Source organism: Ctenopharyngodon idella, chromosome 6 (genome assembly GCF_019924925.1).
Source record: "Ctenopharyngodon idella isolate HZGC_01 chromosome 6, HZGC01, whole genome shotgun sequence".
Lineage (NCBI taxonomy): Eukaryota > Metazoa > Chordata > Actinopteri > Cypriniformes > Xenocyprididae > Ctenopharyngodon > Ctenopharyngodon idella.
Genome location: NC_067225.1, coordinates 1,264,148 through 1,283,346, shown reverse-complemented (window position 1 = coordinate 1,283,346; position 19,199 = coordinate 1,264,148). Strand labels below are relative to the sequence as shown.

General features: G+C 35.4%; 1 protein-coding gene across 5 annotated transcripts; it reads right to left on the bottom strand.

The window, feature by feature from the left end:
• Positions 1-729: 729 nt before the first annotated feature.
• Positions 730-16,714, bottom strand: nprl2 (NPR2 like, GATOR1 complex subunit). 5 transcript variants are annotated; one of them, XM_051897725.1, is made up of 11 exons: positions 16,547-16,714; positions 16,294-16,385; positions 14,867-15,035; positions 14,666-14,774; positions 14,442-14,578; positions 13,679-13,776; positions 1,866-1,902; positions 1,694-1,787; positions 1,483-1,597; positions 1,092-1,234; positions 730-1,009 (listed from the first exon to the last, which is right to left on the bottom strand). In XM_051897725.1, exons 1-11 carry the CDS (start codon positions 16,622-16,624, stop codon positions 942-944), a joined length of 1,140 nt encoding a protein of 379 aa, XP_051753685.1. In that variant the 5' UTR covers positions 16,625-16,714; the 3' UTR covers positions 730-941. The 5 variants fall into 5 exon arrangements, with proteins under 5 accessions (XP_051753685.1, XP_051753682.1, XP_051753684.1 ...); XM_051897722.1 differs by having other exon boundaries at positions 14,442-14,774; positions 16,547-16,713; XM_051897724.1 differs by having other exon boundaries at positions 1,694-1,902; positions 16,547-16,713.
• Between the last annotated feature and the right edge of the window lie 2,485 nt (positions 16,715-19,199).

The following is a 19,199-nucleotide window of genomic DNA, read 5'->3' as shown; positions in this document are numbered from 1 at the left end:
CTGCTAACATTCGCATTACTACATTATATATATATATATATATATATATATATATACAGACAAGTAATATATTTATTTTAATAATATTTAATATTATATTTCATATTTTCATTTTTACATATAAAAAATAGGTTTTTGCACATTACTGTTGTTAATAAAAGTTTTTAAATAATTTTAATTAAAATAAAAAATTGTATCTGCATCTCAATTCAAGCTCAGTGCTTTACTGTCAAATTTCCAATAATAAACATGTAATATTATTAGTAACTGCACTTATTAATGCAAAATTGTAGAACTCCATATATTTGTGGACTGGAGAGCCTTATCTAACTTTTTCATTCATAGCTCGATATTTCTCCTGGTTTCCACGTCAGCGCTGTTTGATATGATACCCCAACGCTGTGTAGTAACAGTATCGCATAATCGCACGCATTTGCCGTTTGATGTTTTTTCCAAATGCATTATGTGCAACAGAAATGGCAGCTGTCATCAGAGCGACCTTTAGTCTAGTCTAGTCTGGAGCCCTGAAGTTACTTTTTTTTCTCTCAGAGTAAGTAAAGTTAAATATGTTTAACTGTGGAAGAAAAATCAGAACCGCTAGTCTATAATCTGACTACACTACAGCCTGCCACCTAATAAACCATAAGGAATTGTTTCAAAACCAGTGACAGCTTTTAATGTAGAACTATGGCTCATTTTTGCATTTACCCAACATAAATCATTACAATATTTTTAAACTCAAAATCTGATTTATTTAGGAAGCTTGTGTGTTCAGATTTCAACCTATAATAGCATCAAATACATGTGAAGGGCAGTTGGTTTACAATAAATAAAAGGTATAGAACAGAATAGCCGCAAAAGCACCAGGATCTGTTTCTCTCTCATTACAAAGTTACTTGTACTATAATACTCTCTGTAATCATAATTCTGTCACAGCAACATTATTTCCAGCAAACAACGATGTTCGGATCATTCTCCAAGCGCTCATCCAACTCCCTGTAACTCATTCCTGAAAAGACATGCAGGGAATAATGTCACTGGTTTAAAGGAATATTCATGTGAAAAAGCAATAACAAAAACATAATACTTGCCAGTTTTGCAACAGATTTCATCATAACTATGGCAGCCAGTGTAAAGTCTAGGTGGACGACTCCTATCATCTTTAACAACCTTGACTGGATACTTCTGCAGCCGCCGAATCAGACCTTTCATCAAGCCAAACTGAATCAACTTCCTACAACAACAACATATATAAAAGAAAAAAAAAAAAGTAGAATATTTATTTTATATAGCATATTTTCTTACAGCTTAAACTAGTACTTAACCAACAGCTAAATGAGTCAATAGGACACAAAAACATTCTTAATTTATAATCTTTACATATTGTTCTTCTGTAGCTACAGAAGACTGACATGCCTTATTAGTGGCATGTCAATTGTGGGGATTTAAGCATGAACAACAATCAAATTAAAATGGCCTTGCCTTTCATCCACCCTCTGTAGCTGGTGAGAATAGCGAGAACAGAGGTCACGCACAGTTGTACCTGGGGTCAAACCACAATACAACTGGAACACATCCCTGAGACTTGTCCTCTGGCCTGGTGACATGCACATAGTAAAATGTGTACTGTGAACTAGAAACATTTCACTCTCACACACATACACATACATTTAAAATCTCTGTACTTGCTCACCTAGCTTACTGACGTAATGTAGACACTCTTCCTGAAGGCACTTTTTATCTATCAAGTTTTGTACTTTGGGTGTTGTGCAGTAAACATTTGAATACTGTAGAATATGAAAACCAAAAACAATGTAAGAAAAAGAATCTACAATAAAATTTTGAACAAAACAACAAAAACTTACCTGAAATATGGATACCAGAGTTACCACTTCATAATACCTGTGAAACAGTACCATTGTTCAGTCTATTACTCTTTATCTGCTATTACATGTACGAAATCTGCACTATAATTATTGTAATAATCTATTCATGGTTTTAGTGCATTTCATTATTAAAACTTAATTAGGTGCTTCATTTTCATGCATTCATCATTGTATCCTATACATTTTTGTCAAGGGTCAAGTGATGCCTTATGTCAGGAGGTATATCCAAATTACAAGAATATTCTGAGTTAAATACAACTTAAGCTCTGTCAGTAGCATATATGGCATGCATTTGTACCAGAGAGTTTAAAAGCAGAAATGGCAAAATGCAAAGCAAAACCAAAGGTGCCAGAAAATGTATTGTATTTGCATGGATTTCCTTATCTACACTCCAGGTTTTCCACTTCCTGCTATAACTATCATTCATTGGAGAGAAATTTTGCACCAGGCTCAAGCCATGAATCTGTAATCCTAATATCAACATGTTAAACTTTGAATTTAACAGCCACGCTGGGCCAAAATGAAAGTAGTGGCTGTACCATGGTTATTTAGATGGCAATAACAATTTAGAATCATAAAAAAATGGCTCTATGAGGGGAAATTATATCTGATATCAGATTTATATCTGACAACATGTAGCCACTTAGGGATGAGCCATTTTAATTAAACCCTATTTACTGTTAATGAAAATAAAAATGAGAAAAATAGCACTGCTAGTTATTAGTATTAGAATATTAGTATTAGATATTAATAAAGAATTAGTGTTTTTGAAAAAAACATGTTTCAAATAATCGTAGTCAATATTGTTGGTCTTAATTAACTCAACCAAAAGCATCCTATATGAGATTAATCAGATATATACAACATAAACATAATATTACAACTTACATCTGCACAAAATGACAGTGAACTTAAGTTACGCGCTAGTCAATGCGCTCTTCCCCCCCACTGTGTATGCAAACATTTTTCATGTCTACTTCAAATTAAATATATATTTGCAATTAAGGAGACTAATGCGGTATGTCCGATCATGAACACGATGACACAATATATTATTCTGATACACAGAAGACAATGATGCAGACTGAAAATTCAAAAAAGACAAAAAATTATGCATTTATTCTTTCTGTTAAACTGATGTGTGTTATTTGTTCAAAGTGCTCGTAATGAAAATATTATTAGACATTGTAAATGTTCTTCCACATTTTTCATATAGACCAATAGCGCTGGAAAGTTATAATGCTTATTTGTTGGTATTTCTAAGAATAATTTATCAAAATGTATTTGATTTGTAAAAGATAATTGTTAGTAGTCTCTAATAAGTTTTTGTGAGTTTGTCATAGTGCACCTAGTTCTGTTTGTTCTTTTTCCCCTGTGCTTATATTTTAATATTTCATTTGTCTATATAACGAGTATGTTGTAGGTATGTGTTCAATTAGAGCCCGAGCACCGATGGTGTAAGGACCCTATTGGAATTGCTCGGTCAGTTATTCTTCTTCTCCGAAATGAATCGCATTTTTGAGGGCCTAAACATGCTCAAAAACTCATGAAACTTTGCACACGCGTCAGAAGTGGTGAAAATTTATGTCTGATGTGAGTTTCAGAATTGGATGTGGCAAAATGGCTCGATAGAGCCACCTACAAAATTTCACTTAAGCGTCCTTCGCGCTACATTTCACAGACAAGTATGAAATTCGGTAGACACATTTAACAGCCCAATACCTACAAAAAAGTCCCTGGGTGTAAATTCTGCAAACCCAACAGGAAGTGAGATATTTTGAATTTTCTCTGCAAAATTTTTGCCATTTCCAGACATTGTACTTTAACAAACTCCTCCTTTAGTCAGATCAATGTCATATTTGGTCAGTCTTAACTAAAGGCCTTGGCCACGCTAAATTGCGAAGATCTAGAGTTTTCGCTGAAGGGCGTCTCTGTGGCGGCCTAACAAAGTTCAATGTATCACCATGAAACAGGAAGTTGTTGTAACTTGGGCATACAATGCCCGATCTGCCCCAAACACATGTTTTATTAGAGTCCTGACCTGAAGACATCTACATGCCAGTATTCAATTACAATCATAGCGCCACTTGCAGGCAACAGGAAATGACGTTTTACACTGTGATTAACTCCTCATAGAGATTTAATCAGATCAACATTATATGTGACTAAATTTTGTTAGAGGTCACACTGGTGCGACCACCACATTGCACAACTGTGATAAGAGCTGCCATTTCTGTTTCATTTGAGAAACATCAAACGGCAAGCTCAGCACGCGGCGATTTCGATCCGATCTTGACACTGCTTACTACACACCGCTAGGAGATCGATGGGAGATCGATGGGAGATCGATTGAGAAAGCTTTTAATTTCGCCGCAAAATGAATGACATCGCTGCGAGATCCAGTGGAAAGCATTCAAATTCAGCACAGAATTCTCTGCTTTAGACCACAGATATCAAATCAAGTAGTGCTGACATGGAAACCAGGAGAAACATTGTGCCACAAACACGTTAAGGCTCTCCAGTCCACAAATCACTATGGATTTAATGTAGTAATGCTTACTAAAACTATGGTATTGTGGCAGAAATACTTTTACATTATTAATTTCAGGGTTCATGCAAACTTTTGAAAGTAAAAATTCAAGCACTTTTCAAGGACTTTAAGTTCCTCACACTTTTTCCAGCACTTAAAAGCTCTAAATATTATCCAATTTTAATGTTATTTTTAATGTGATGATTTGTAAAACTGAGAGTTTAAAGATGAAAACTAACACTTCTAGGCAAACAAAACTTTTTTTTTTTTAAAGAAGACATGAAATTACCTCTAGATGGCGGCAGAGAAGCACTTATTGACTCCCTAATATATGGAAAACGTCTCAGGTTACGTATGTAACCATGGTTCCCTGAGAACCAGGGAACGAGACTCTGCATTTGAAACGCTATGGGGGAATGTCACACGTGACTCTGTGTTCGAAAGTCAACTATCCAACAACTCCAATCCCTATTGGCCGGCGACAGCCTATGATGTCGTATGGCGCGACCCGGAAGTAAAAAAGGAGCGTCTGGGGAAGCAGTCAGTATCCATCGTCTTGAGGGACTGTTCCGCAGGTAGACCGAAGCATGGCAAGGAAACGCAGAGTCTCATTCCCTGGTTCTCAGGGAACCATGGTTACATACGTAACCTGAGATGTTCCCTTTCGAAAGGGAACTCGCTCTGCGTTTGAAACGTTATGGGGAACGATATAACCACGCCGCCATGCTTGAGGAGAGTGCATGCCAAACGAAATGGCTGAGACAAGTAAAGCAGTTTTTCAAAAACCTGCATAGCAACTCCCCCTCGGGTCACACCAGGCTGTCAGTGACAGCATTCCCTATGGCCAACAGCCCAAGCTGAGCCCACAGAAGGCCTTCCACAGAAAGGCCTACCAAGACCGCTAAAGGCATCTGGGACCGACTTTTCCGCAGACAAAGTGGTCCCTTTAAGGGAATGTGGCCAGGGAACCGAAAGGAACCCCGGCCAGTCACTAGAGGGGAACGAAGTCACCCCCAATGCCACCAGGGAGGCCGACCTGGCCTGTCATAGGACAAGCTTAGTCTTGGCCAATCCAGTCTGAGTACAGAATCTCTATAACGCATTCTTCATTGAAGAGAGCAGGTAAGAGTGACTGCAGAAAGGCAGGAACAACTCAAACCCACTCGTAGAGACGGGCATCCTGGAGAGCAGAACTCAGCTGAGTGCTATGAACCCTCATATTGAGGGGAGTATAATCCGCTCATCCTAGGATCTACTCAGCGCTTAATTAACGCACTGAGGAGGCTGTGCGCTAAACACCTGTTCATACAGGGGAGCACAAACCAGCCTAGGGCTGAATCTTAGGAGGAGGCCTGATTAAGGCCTACCACCATGATCAGCTTAGGGAGCTAAGCACCATTACAAACATGACCCTAAAAGGGAAGTACAAAGCTCACCTAACAGGTAAACCATGCAATGGGCACATAATCATGGAGGCCGAAGAGGGGCCTACAGCATGATAGTAGCTATATGTGAAACAGAAATATACTCAGAAAGTGGCCTGGAGGAGCCACCCTGAACACCTGTCTTGCTGGGGGCAGACAGACAACTTCAATGGCAGCATTAAGAGGCTGCAAAAGTGCACGCATGACAATCCACCTAACACAATCCAACGAGCAGTGTACTCAGTAAATGCACCTTTTTACTCTTTAAAGCAAGAGGAGTACAACATATGCCAACACATATTAAGGAAGGCCTAACCAGGCCTATAACCTCAACAGACACGTGACATCAGCTCGTGGCAGTGTTTTAGGCACAAAGAACGATAAATAACCGAACCAAAGAAGGTTAAATTTATCATCTGGGCCCCTGGCCAACCGGAAGTGTATAGAGATAATTCTCTGAGAGAAATATACACAAACATATACCAATATGTTCAAAAAGGTGGCCCATAGGGCCTAGCAACCTCTTAGACATATGGCGCAAGTCCAGTGGCCATTTCTAGGAGCATATAATAGATCCACCTTAAAGGCTAGGTGGCTATTAGCTCAACTAGAGTAAGGATCAGACTCAAGGAGGCGGATGCAGTTTAAACCAAACCTCAGTAAGGTTTCACCACAACATTCACCCTGAGGGGCTAACCACTCAAAGTCCATTTGGACGGGGTCTGGTACAACAGGCTTGCACTAATAATGGATAAAAGCAAGATGACAACATAAATTATAACAATAATTAAACTAAACTATACCTGTTCTATCTCCATGCAGCATATATTCTCTGGCTCTGTAGGCATTATTGTCTGAATCCGGTTCAGACTGAACACTTACTGACAGTTTCTGACATTATTAATGCGTCCTGATTCCTGACACCGGAGAATGAGCTCTTGAAAATCCGCCCTCTTAGGCCGAGAGCAGCAGCTTATTTGCATTTAAAAGGGACAAACACTAAAAAGGCGTGTTTTTGCTCACCCCCCCAAAAGTGGGAATTTTAACATGCTATAAAATTCTGTGGGGTATTTTGAGCTAAAACTTCACATACACACTCTGGGGACATTTGAGAATATTTTAAATCTTAATAAGATAAGAGGTGCCCTTTCCAAGTAATTTCCAATCATGCTTTTGATCAGTCATGTGATGCTGACGTATGGCAAAAACTCTCGTGACGGTGAGGCGGTCATGTAGAATCATGCTTTTGAAGTCGGTGGAGAGCAACTGCGCCTGACTGCAGAATTCTACATGACCGTCTCGGTGTCGCGAGAGTTTTTTGCCATACGTCAGCATGATATCAGAGCAAGTCAGACCACACTTGGACACATTTCTTAACGGCATGCATCTCGTGGTGATCAGTGTTGTTCGGTTCTGCAAAGATTTTGCTCATCTCAAACAAACCTATTGGCTGCCGGGGCTGGAGAGCACGAATCTACGTCATTCGGTTCTGAGCACTTCTCTGCAGTTATTCATGAAAAAGTGCTTGTTCAATCCAATCACTGCGCTGTAGTATGCATGAGATCGCACTACAGAGGAAAATTCAAATGTCACGCAAGACCGTTTCAGTGCTGTTCTTCACCTCTGCTGTTCAGCGTTGCGTTCGAACATATGTGCCGTGAGTGTGTTTTCTCAGCACAGTAGCACAAAAGTGTTGTTTCATTTTCCCTACGATGCTGTCAGAGCTGGAGTTTGACTAACAACAGATGGATAATATGACTGTGACAATATTTAGTATGCAACAACATGCGGAGGGCACCAGTGCTGACCCGTGGGGTTGTGGGGCCCTAGGTGAGATCATGAAAATAGGCCCCACTGAAGTAAAAACTAACATAACAATTTTACGAGTGAAGAGAAAACACATCAAATGAAATTTCAATATTTAAGTTTATAAATGTGTATTAAGGGTATATATTCAACCTACATATGAAAAAAATATTTAAACATATTTAAACAAGAGCGCATATACATATACATGAAATACAAATAAATAAAATACAACAAAATAAAATAAATAAAATGTGTGAATTGTACATAAAAACTAAAAATAGAATACAAATAAATTATATATAAAAACAAAAAATATAAGGCTACGCGTCAGTCAATATTTAAGTGTATAAATGTGTATTAAGTGTAAGATTCAACAAACATATGTAAAAATATTTTAACAGATTTAAACAAGAGTGTAATCGATCCTACTGACCCGCTCCGAGTGAGATCCAAACCGGTGTCTCTGGCATTGTGTGTTCTTTACAAACCTACACTTCACCTAAAAGGCCTGTAGGTGGCACGCCGCCTTCATTTAACCAACTATGATAACTTCATCAAACAGGGGGGCGGGGCCAAGATGGCGCCTGTGGAAGTCGTGTTGTCAGTTGCTCTTAAACGTTTATGTACAATTCTTGACCTAACTTGTCCTCATGTGAGTAAAAATAGTATTAAATGTTATTTAATAAATGTTGTTAATCTGATCACGCAGGTATCGAGTTAGAAATTTCTGACCTTAACTGTAACTCATTTAGGAAACCAGGGTATTGGAAATTAAATACCTCTTTATTTGCACAATTCTAATTATTGTTTGGGTATTAAAGGCATAATTGATTCTTTAAAAAAAAAAAAAAACTAATATTTCTCATACCTTAAATTGGGAATTGTTTAAATAAGAGTGTCGAAAGTTCTCTATAAAATTTAGTAAAGATCTTTTAAAATCAAAAGGATTACAATTTGAATCTATATTAAAAGAAATTAACCGTATTACTTGTCTTGCCAATCCAAATGATGCAGAGAAAGAAAGTTTATACCTATTAAGAGAAAAATTAGACTCATTTTATATAGAAAAGGCTAAAGGGGCCTTCATTAGATCTAGGGCCAAATGGCTAGAAGCCGGAGAAAAAAAACTCTGCATACTTTTTCAATTTGGAAAAAAAAACGAGAAACGACACTTAAAAAAAATGTCCTCTTTGTATATTGATGACACGGTTATATCAGATGACAAAAGAATTTCAAAATTTGTTTCAGACTTTTACCAAAAATTATATACATCATCTTTTAACCCTGATTCAAGTGATTTATTTTTTTAACAAGATGCAACCCTTCACTCCTTGTATAAGTATAAATAATAAAAACCTTTGCGAAGAGGAGATTTCACTGAAAGAATTAGATGATATCATTAAAAAAAAACACCTTTTAACAAAAGCCCAGGACCTGATGGTTTACCATTTGAGTTTTACAGAGTTTTTTGGTATTAGAGATATTAGAGAGTTTATTTTCAATGTGTTCAATGAGTGTGCAGCAAAGGGACAACTTAGAGAATCTATGAAACAGGGAGTAATTACACTAATTCCAAAACCAAATAAAGACATTTTGCACTTAGATAACTGGCGCCCAATCACACTGCTTCACTCGGATTACAAATTGTTAGCGTCTTTAAATGGCAATAGGTTAAAACCATGTTTGGAGGAAATCATATCTGTCACACAGTCTGGATTTATGAAGGGAAGAAATATTTCAAACAATATTAGACTGGTGTTAGACCTTTTAGATTATCCAGATTTGGTAAATGAGGAAGCTCTTATTTTGTTTTTTAGATTTTTGTAAGGCTTTCGATACCATTGAGCACAATTTCATGTATCAGGCCCTTAATCACTTTGGTTTTGGCCCAACCTTTACAAATATGATGCACACATTCTATAATAACATTTCAAGTAGTGTTTCTTTATCCGGTGGTACATCTTCTCGTTTTATTATCCAAAGAGGCATTAGACAGGGATGCCCTATTTCCCTGTTTTTATTTTTATTAGTAGCTGAAACTTTAAATCTTTACACTGTGCATTGCTCCCAGGTACTGAGGTACTGAGGTACTGAGATAAGAGATTTCACTTTAACTAATAGTCAACTTTCTGATGACACTTGTTTATTTTTGAAAAACAAAGATCAGGTCCCTGTTATTCTGGAAGCACTCAAATTGTTCTCTGATGAATCAGTCTAAGAGTGAGATTATGGCTGTACACCAACTAAAAGACTCATGTATATCTGGAATACGGGTTAAACAGGTAGTTAGATACTTGGGTATTGTAATTAGTAAATCAGCCACAGAGAGACTTACAGAGAATTTTTCGCAAAGATTACAAAAAACAAGAAATATTTTTAACTGTTGGCTCCAAAGAAATGTATCTATTCAAGGTCATGTCTTGGTTTCCAAGGCTGAAGGGATCTCCAGACTTGTATATCCTGCATTGACTCTTTATGTGGATTCTAAAATGTGTGCCGCAGTTGATAAAATGTTATTTAAATTTATCTGGAGAGGCAAGACAGAGTATATTAAAAGGAAAACCATAATCAGAAGTGTATCAGAAGGAGGACTAAATGCTTTAGATTTTGACACTATCAATAATATATTTAAAATTAATTGGATCAAGCACTGTCTTTATTCCCAATCTAATCTTCAAAGAATGTGGTGGTCTTAATTTTCTACTTGCTTGTGATTTTAAATGCACTAAACTCCCAATTAAGTTGTCTAATTTTCACAAACAAGCTTTGAATGCATGGAAATTAGTCTACAAACACAATTTCTCTCCCCATTCCTGTGTTATTTGGAATAATCAATATATATTAATCAAAAACAAAAGCATTTTTTGGAATGATTGGTTGAACAAAGGATTAATTTTTGTTACAGACTTGATAAATCAGTCAGGTGACCTATATAATTATAATGAATTCATTAATTATTTTGGGACAAATGTATCTTCTAAAGAATATTTAAAACTCATTCATTGTATCTCCCCGAAATGTATAATCCTGTAATTGGGTATCTTCCTAATCTGAATGTTGGGGGCCTTTCCATTAGAGATAAAAAATGTAATAATATGTATATCAGAAGAATATTAATCAGAGAAAAAAAAGTGCTTCACCTAAGGCAATGGTGAAGTGGAAACAGGATTATCACTCTCTTGTTTTTCAGAATTTGTGGTCAGATATAAATAAATATGTTATTATTAAAGAAGGGTTTTCGCCATTATGCAGTTTTTGTAAAGAAGTAACCGAAACAATCGTACACTTATTTTTCAGTTGTAATTATACCAAATTATTTTGGTCCCAAGTTTCTTTGTTTCTTTTTGAGTTATTTTACAAGTTTGTCACTATAACTGATATAATGGTCTTGTTTATGGATTGTGATACTGGTTTATTGGAAATGGATAATATAATTAAACTTCTTATTCTTTTAGGGAAATATCATATACATAAAGCAAAATGTATATTGACTGTACCAAATAGTAGACTATTTTCCACTGATTTGAAGATTTCAAATACAATAACAATACAGAACAATCGAAAAGTTGTTAAGACATCTAAGCTGTTGAAAAGGATACTTGATGTATTAGAAACATGATTGATTTGTGATATAAAATGCAGAAATTTGATTTTATTGTTTTACAGATTCAAATGTCTTTGTTTTTCCCTATTGTTATCTCAATAAAAAAAAAAAAAAAAAAAAAAAAAAAAAAAACTTCAAACAGTAAATCAATACAAAATACATGAGTAGATAATTCTTTAACTTAGCACGCTGAATGTGGTCCAATGTTTCCCTCATATGTGACACAAGCAATTAATAATGTGCTATTTATAGCAGTCAAAAGAGCATACTTTTACTTTGAGCTTGTCTTTCTTCCTGTGCTCTTCTTTTTTTCCATTTTTCGGCTCCGTAAAGATAGCCTTTGGATGCCATTTCTACCACACTTTATCTATTTTTCTTTTCATTTAAATTAACTAAAAATAGCATTGTGTATGATGAGACGCCATGGCGTTATGAGAAACTAATCCGATAGGCAATATCCAAATCAGTGAAGTCGACATTACCATAGAGATTAGAATATTTGGAATTTGTATTTTTGACAGCACATTTTCTGTCATACAAAATGCTCAATAAGCAGTTAAGCATTAATAAAGAGTAGGCTAAGCGCGCCACTAAAATACAAAATTTTTCACGTTTCTAATGAACATGAGCATTTTGGAGAGAAGTGTGATGGAATCTGTGTATATGAATACTGTGATAATTACGGTACTCGAGTTCTCCCACTATATCACAGGCGGTATTAGGCTACTGTGTATGTTTCTTATGTTTTCGGATTTTTTTGAACAATTAATGAACAAATCTTCTTGATTGGAATATTTACTGAAAATAAATGCCTTTCCAAACTTATATGCGATGGAAAAAGCGAGAAGAATGAGTTCAGCAAAAGGCGGATTTGAACTCTGGTTGATTTGCATCCAGAGTATCTGCTATGTGGGACGCTTTACTCCCTACGCCATTGTTACTGACGAGTTACAACGATTTTTATACTTTTGTCCGTCCCAACCAGACGTTGCATCTGCCAACAAGGTGGGCTATTTGCACTTAGTGTAAATAGACATTCGATTATTCTAATAGTTTCACGGCCGTGGGGCCCCCCAGATAAGGCCCTAGGCGACCGCCTATACCGCCTGTTAGACGGGCTGGCTCTGGAGGGCGCAAGAGAGCGGTTTCTGTGCGGAACGCGGCGATGAGCTTAACAACGCTTGCAACATGGATCATAGATCATATACGGACTGGAGTAAGCGCGTTTCAAGTTTTTATGGACATATTTCATACACTGTGGTGCTCCAAACTCCATAAATTCTAAAAATGCGCATAAAAAAAATGTATGCGCTCAAATGAGTTGGATAATTTTTTATGCGATACGAAAACGTGTGCATAAACTATGATGGAAACACTTTTACTGAATAAATTCCTTGATGCACATCAAAAAAGACATGACATTGTGATGGGATGGCATAACTGGACCTGTTTTTGCTGTTTTTGCTGCATTTTAAAATGCTGTTTTTGTCAATCTGTAATGCCTGAGCAAAGTTTGTCGTTAAAGTGGTTCAGTATAATTCCCTCCAAGAAGCGCCTCACATGATTGCATCACAAACACCAGGCATCTGAATGCAAGATAACATGACAGTGTTTATTGCGTTTTGTCGCAAGTAATTTATTATATACAAACATTATTATTATATACAGTGGCTTCTACTGCAGCAACTTCCATTTTTCTTAGTGATATTGAGAGCCAGTTTATCAGGAAGTGACGATTCTGTTCTCTTCGACTCACTGGGTGGAAACAGTGCCTTATTCGCAAATGGTTTATGCAATATTCCAAATTTGCACACAAGTTAAATTCGCAACTTTGGATGGAAATATAGCTACTGATACAGCGCAGTAAGTCTGATCATGAAAGCGATGACATGATTAATTATTCTGATAAACAGAAGTAGATACAGATGTATCCAAAGAAATTCCAAACAACAATGTACAAAAAAGTAACTGTACCTTTATTCTTTCTGTGTTAACCTGATGTGTGTCATTTGATATTGCTCATAAATGTAATGAAAATATTATTAGACCTTTTAAATGTTCTTCTGCGTTTCTCCATCATTCTTGGGAGTTTGTTGTCATATGGGGTTATATTTTTAAAATGCATCAAGGTGCCCTCAACCTTTTTTTTTCTCTGTGGTCATATTTTAATATTCATGTGTCTGTATAATGAGTGTGCTGTTTTATTGGTTGTTTTCTCTCCCACTTTTCCATAGCTTTACAAGCCCATTTCTTAAGACTTTTTTAACACTAAGGTGTGAATGACCAGGCTAAAACATAACTCTTTAAAGACATTTTTGTGTCAAATGCAGTAAAGAGTTAATCTGTATTTAACACAGAATATTCCTTTTAATAAGTTATTATTGAGATTATGACTCAGCTTAAACAGGAATAATATCATACTTACAATAAATTCTGAACAGCAATCCGCACCAAATTAAGCTCAACATCGGCCTCAGCAGAGATCTTTTGAATGTGTCGATACCCATCTACAAAGGGTAGGATCTGCAAAAAAGTAATCAAAATTTTTATGAAAAATATTATAAATGAATGATTTCTGGTAACAAATGATATTTGAAGACAGTATGCCAAACAAAATAATATTATCCCTGTTTAATATTATCGCAAAAATATGGTTATCAATGGTCAGTATTACAAACGTAATTTTTGTGTAATCTTTTTTTGTAATATATCTAAATTGTAAAAACAAACCTTGTTTTATAGCCAAACCTTGAGTGTTATAAACTGCTCAGATTAGTCTTGTTTCACTCACACTGTGGTAAAACATGCAGTGTAATGTGAACGTGTGTTACTTGCTCCAAGCTGGACAAAAGAACCATTTCAAACAATGGGTGTTTTTTTTTCAGATGTATTCCATAACAAAACACACTACACTACAAATAAATGCAGATTTTGTGAAATTATTTCTCCTGCTCTCAATGTGAACACTTTCATTGTTAACATGGGTGGCAACAACAACAACAAAAACAACACGCTGCTTATGCAACACTAACGTGCAATATGAAACACTAATGTGCAATATGAAACACTAACGTGCAATATGAAACAAGGCTTCATTTCCCAAGTCTGATTTAATAAAATAATTTCATTTTTTTATTAAGTCAAATAAAGGCAGTAAAAGTAAACAGTGGAGAAGACTTTTTGTAGACCTGTTGTGTAGTGAGATCCCACTGTGACTTTATAAAGTGATCCTTATTCTTGGTAAATACTGGTACATCATACTCCTGAACAACCAGAGGATCTTTCCTTTGTTCAATTAGCTTCAAGTGGATGGTGTTAGAGTCATCTGTTATGAGAGAAGGTGAAAGGGTGATTATAAAAGCAGTAAGAATCACTGACAGGGAAACGGTGAGATAGAAAATACATATATAACCAATAGGTAGGGTGCAGGCTCCTGTAACATTAAGTTCCTCAAGAAGTGTGGACAGGATAGGCAACAGCTTCTGTTTACTCTCCTCATTTGAAATGAATCCACTCTCAAGCTAATCAAAGACATTTTATGAAATGGTTAATAAGTGTTAGATCAATTTTTGAAGTACCATAACAGAAATACTTATTAAAAAAATTTTTTTACCTCCAGAGTTGTGAGGTAGCCAGACAGTTTTTTGACAATAGGTTCTAAAGCACATGTTTTTGTCCTGGCATCACAGACTAAACCCAAATTGAAGAGCAAGGCATTCCGGCTGTACTTCTTATGCTCAATGCACACTGGACAGCCAATCAGTTTCTTCTCCATGGCAGTCCTTAATCAGTTACACAAATAAAACACAACCAGGTCATTATCATTAACTCTAAAAGTCAATTCACACCAAATGTAAAAGTCACAGATGTAAGGTGTATTTACACCAAGATGTAAGCCAGGCCACACACACACACACTTGTATATATGGTTTACGCAGACTCTCCATAGACGTAATGGTTTTTATAATGTGCAAACTGTACATTCTATCCCCCTACCCCTAAACCCATCACAGGAAACGGTCTGCATTTTTTGAATTTCAAAAAAACACAATTTAGTATGTTTTTTAAGCCATTTGGTTAAACCATGTTTACGTTGTAATACCCATGTTATTATACACATTTGTGTCCTCATAAACCATATATACAAGAACACACACACACAGGTTTGTTTTGCTATCAAAGCAAGGACATTTCATAGGTGTAATGGTTTTTATACTGTACAAACTGTACTTTCTATCCCCCTACACTATCCCTACCCTTAAAACTACCCATCACAACTAGTTGCTTATTAGCTTTCATATTACTAGAATATTGGCTGTTTATTAGTACTTATTAAGCACATATTAATGCCTTATTCTGCATGACTTTATTCTACATTCTTAATCCTACACTATATCTAAACTTAACAACTACCTTACAAACTATTAATAAGCAGTAAATTAGGACTTTATTGAGGGAAAAGTCATAGTTAATAGTCAATAGTCAATGTGTTTCCCCCATTCTAAAGTGTTACAGAATTTTCTTATTGAAATGTGGATGTTGCCTCCAGTAGTTTTTTTAATGCTCCAAATGAATCTACTTTACATGCATGCAAATACATATTGACCATTTACAAAAATATGTATTAATGAAAATTTGCTTGCTTTTTATTGAGTATGCACTTTTTCTTTATATTAATCATTAAAATATATATATTTTTAAACTTATTAAAGTTTAGATCAACTGAAACACATTCAGAAATCAAAAGCTCTATTGTTTTTGACGAGAAAACAAGCAGTACGTTCAAAGAATATTAACATTTAAATGTGTTCGCTGAAGACAGTCATAACGGTTATGAACAGAGTGAAACTAATTCGCTCATCAATACATGTAAATCCAGAGAAATACATTGTTTACAGTTCTGTTTGGTAAAGTTTAAGAAACTATTTTTAATCGCACACGATGATATTGGTGTGTGTGCTCTAAAACAACAGTGCAAATTAAATTAAATGAACAAAATCAGTGCAGCAATGAGATGACTTAGTAAAGTTCAGTACGTACACTGTTATGAGCTTGTTCTGCAGTTCAGGTTTGGTGATGATGTACACCTGCACAGTATCAAAAAGTTCCCTCGAAATATATTCTTCCGGAACCTTGGATCAAACACAAATTGAATATAATTTTGTTCCAATATAACCGGATAAACATTCGTTTACTTGTATGCATAATGGAGTTCTCGTTTGCAAACACAAAACCAGGCTGTCAAACATACTTATTCTCTTTCGCTCAAAAATATATAATTATACGATGTTACCTGATATGTGATCTTTGGTCCTAACGTTGGATGAAATTCACTGAAAAATATACAATCTATCCGCCTGTATGTACCCATGTTCAGAAGTGAACTGGTCAATGTTGATATAATCTTCTTCAGTGTGTTCACGGAAGGGTAACAAAATAACAAAATAGGTTCCTACCGCCACCTACTGTGCTCTTCCGCCACTGATTTAAGTTAAATTCCATTCAAATGGCATGACTGTATGTGATATTTGCAAAAAATTTACGTGTGCTGCTGGGTAGTAACCGATACATGTAATCTGAATTACGTAATCAGATTCCAAAAAAGTACTTGTTTAGTAGATTGCATTGGATTTTAAAATAAGCATAATCACTTTTTTTTTTAAATGATTACTTATTATTCACAAAATGGCAGTAAATTATTCATAATTTATTGATTCATCTAATTATTTTTTATCTTTTAAATTCTCCTTTCTAAAAAAAAAGAAAAAAAAAAAAAAAAAAGCCTATGGCTTATATACAATGGAAATCTATTGATTCACCTAATTCTTTTTTTTATCTTTTAAATCCTCCTTTCTAAAAAAAACAAAAAAACAATGGAAATCTTGTAGATTTGTTACATTGCACACAGAGATCAGCCATAAAATCGAGAGACCACACAGCATTTGACAAATTTACAGAAATCATTTCACTTTTAAGGACTGTTTTCTCAATGTTGCAACGTTGCATATCAAGTCAACTCCTGATGAACAAATTATTATTTGAATTATACCTCAGTGAGTAATTTCTTTCCATGTATTACTAAGTATTTGGAAGGCTTTTGTCTTTCAGACAGATTAAAATGCACAAATTATTTCAAATTTAATTTAAAATTTAATGTAATGCAGAGATTCAAAAACATTTTTGTCAGCCGAACCTCTTTGACCTAATATATTTGAAGCTCCTCCTGAAAATTATCATGACATGCAGGTAAACAAATTAATCTTTTTTAGTAAGTGTTTTATTTTTGTTTTTATCCAATTATTTTAATTTGACACATTTTACATGATTCAATTCATTATTAGCTTTTCATCAAATAATAAACCCCCTGGAGTTCCTTCATGAACCCCAGTTTGGGAAGCTCTAATGTAAGGTAATGTTTAATACACATCATGTTACTCATAAAAATGTTTGGAATATTCTTTCTCTTTTTATTTTTATATCAATACGGTACAAAAAAGATCAAAAGTAATCGAAAAGTAATTGAAAAGTAGTCAGATCATGTTACCTAAAATGTGCAATAACAGATTATGTTACTGACTACAATTTTTGTCATGTAATTTGCAATCAGTAACGTACTAAAATTTGTACGTAATCTACCCAGCACTATATAACAACACATTATAAATCGGTTAGTTCCAGTCCTTGATTCTGATTGGCCAATAGCTGTGTTTTATTCACAAAGCATGACTATGACCGCTTCACCCAACGGTTCTGTGAATCATTGCGCAACACCCATAGCAACTGCCCTTAGCAACATAAACATATGTTTGTTCTTATTGGATGAAATAAAAGGTCAAACTGTTTAATGTATAATTTGAACTATTAGGCAGCATGACATAATTAACAGTTAGCAGTAATTAACAGTTTGTGTATTGAAGCAAGAGTGATGAATGAAGCCACTGCAGGCATTATGTGTATGCATCATTCACCTTTAATTTTGAGGCCATTTAGTGATTTTACTTCATAAAAGTAGCACTAATACATATTTTTGACTTTAATATTTGTATTGTGTGGTAACCGTTTTATAAAAGCAATAAGGTACTGGAGGCTAGTGCTAGGTAACATGTCTGCTACTTTTGTTCTGACCAACTGAGAAAAAAGCAATAAATCGCGCTACCAATGGTGATTAAATATCTAACGATCGCTTAGCTCAGATCACGTCAAACCATGCAAATTATTATTATGCAAATTTTGTTATCTCAAATTGTTAATGTTAACAACATCAGCATTGCATGACTATGTGTATTTATTGTGCATCAGCATTACCTGTAGATTTCAATTTCTGTAGCCACTGCGCAGTCCGAAGTCTTTTGCTTTTGACTATGGGTGAATCTCCATTTGTCACTGATGATTGTCATTTGGACCTTTCTGGATTACAATCCGCCATCAAAATGATAAGTTTAATTATTGCAGCTGCTGTGAGAAAAGTCTATGATCCGCTGCCTGTAGCATCCTCCCACATGCGATATAGCCTACTACCTGGGACTCCTTCTTTTTAAAAACAGACGTGATGTAATGACGCAAAGATGAACGATGGCATGCTTGAATTTCCCGCGGAAACCCACCAGTACCACTCGGATTAGGAAACATTATTACAAGCTTACCGTTGTGAATCGGGCTAAGATAAGGAGATCATTTTGAACACGCTGATTATGTACTTGCTCAAAAATTGATTTTGGATAATTTTTAACCAAAAAAGTTACGGACTGCAGCTTTAAAAACACCCAATTATGCAGAATCTAAGATGGTAAATATTTAATTGATGAGTTGTCGATACAACAATACAATACATAGGGTATGATTTTACCCCAAAATTCAACATATTGACAAAATGATAACTGCAAATCCATGTTTCGCTGCCTGGAGTCCAGTTGTTTCTGTGAATTGCAGCTGTCCATTTGCTTCTC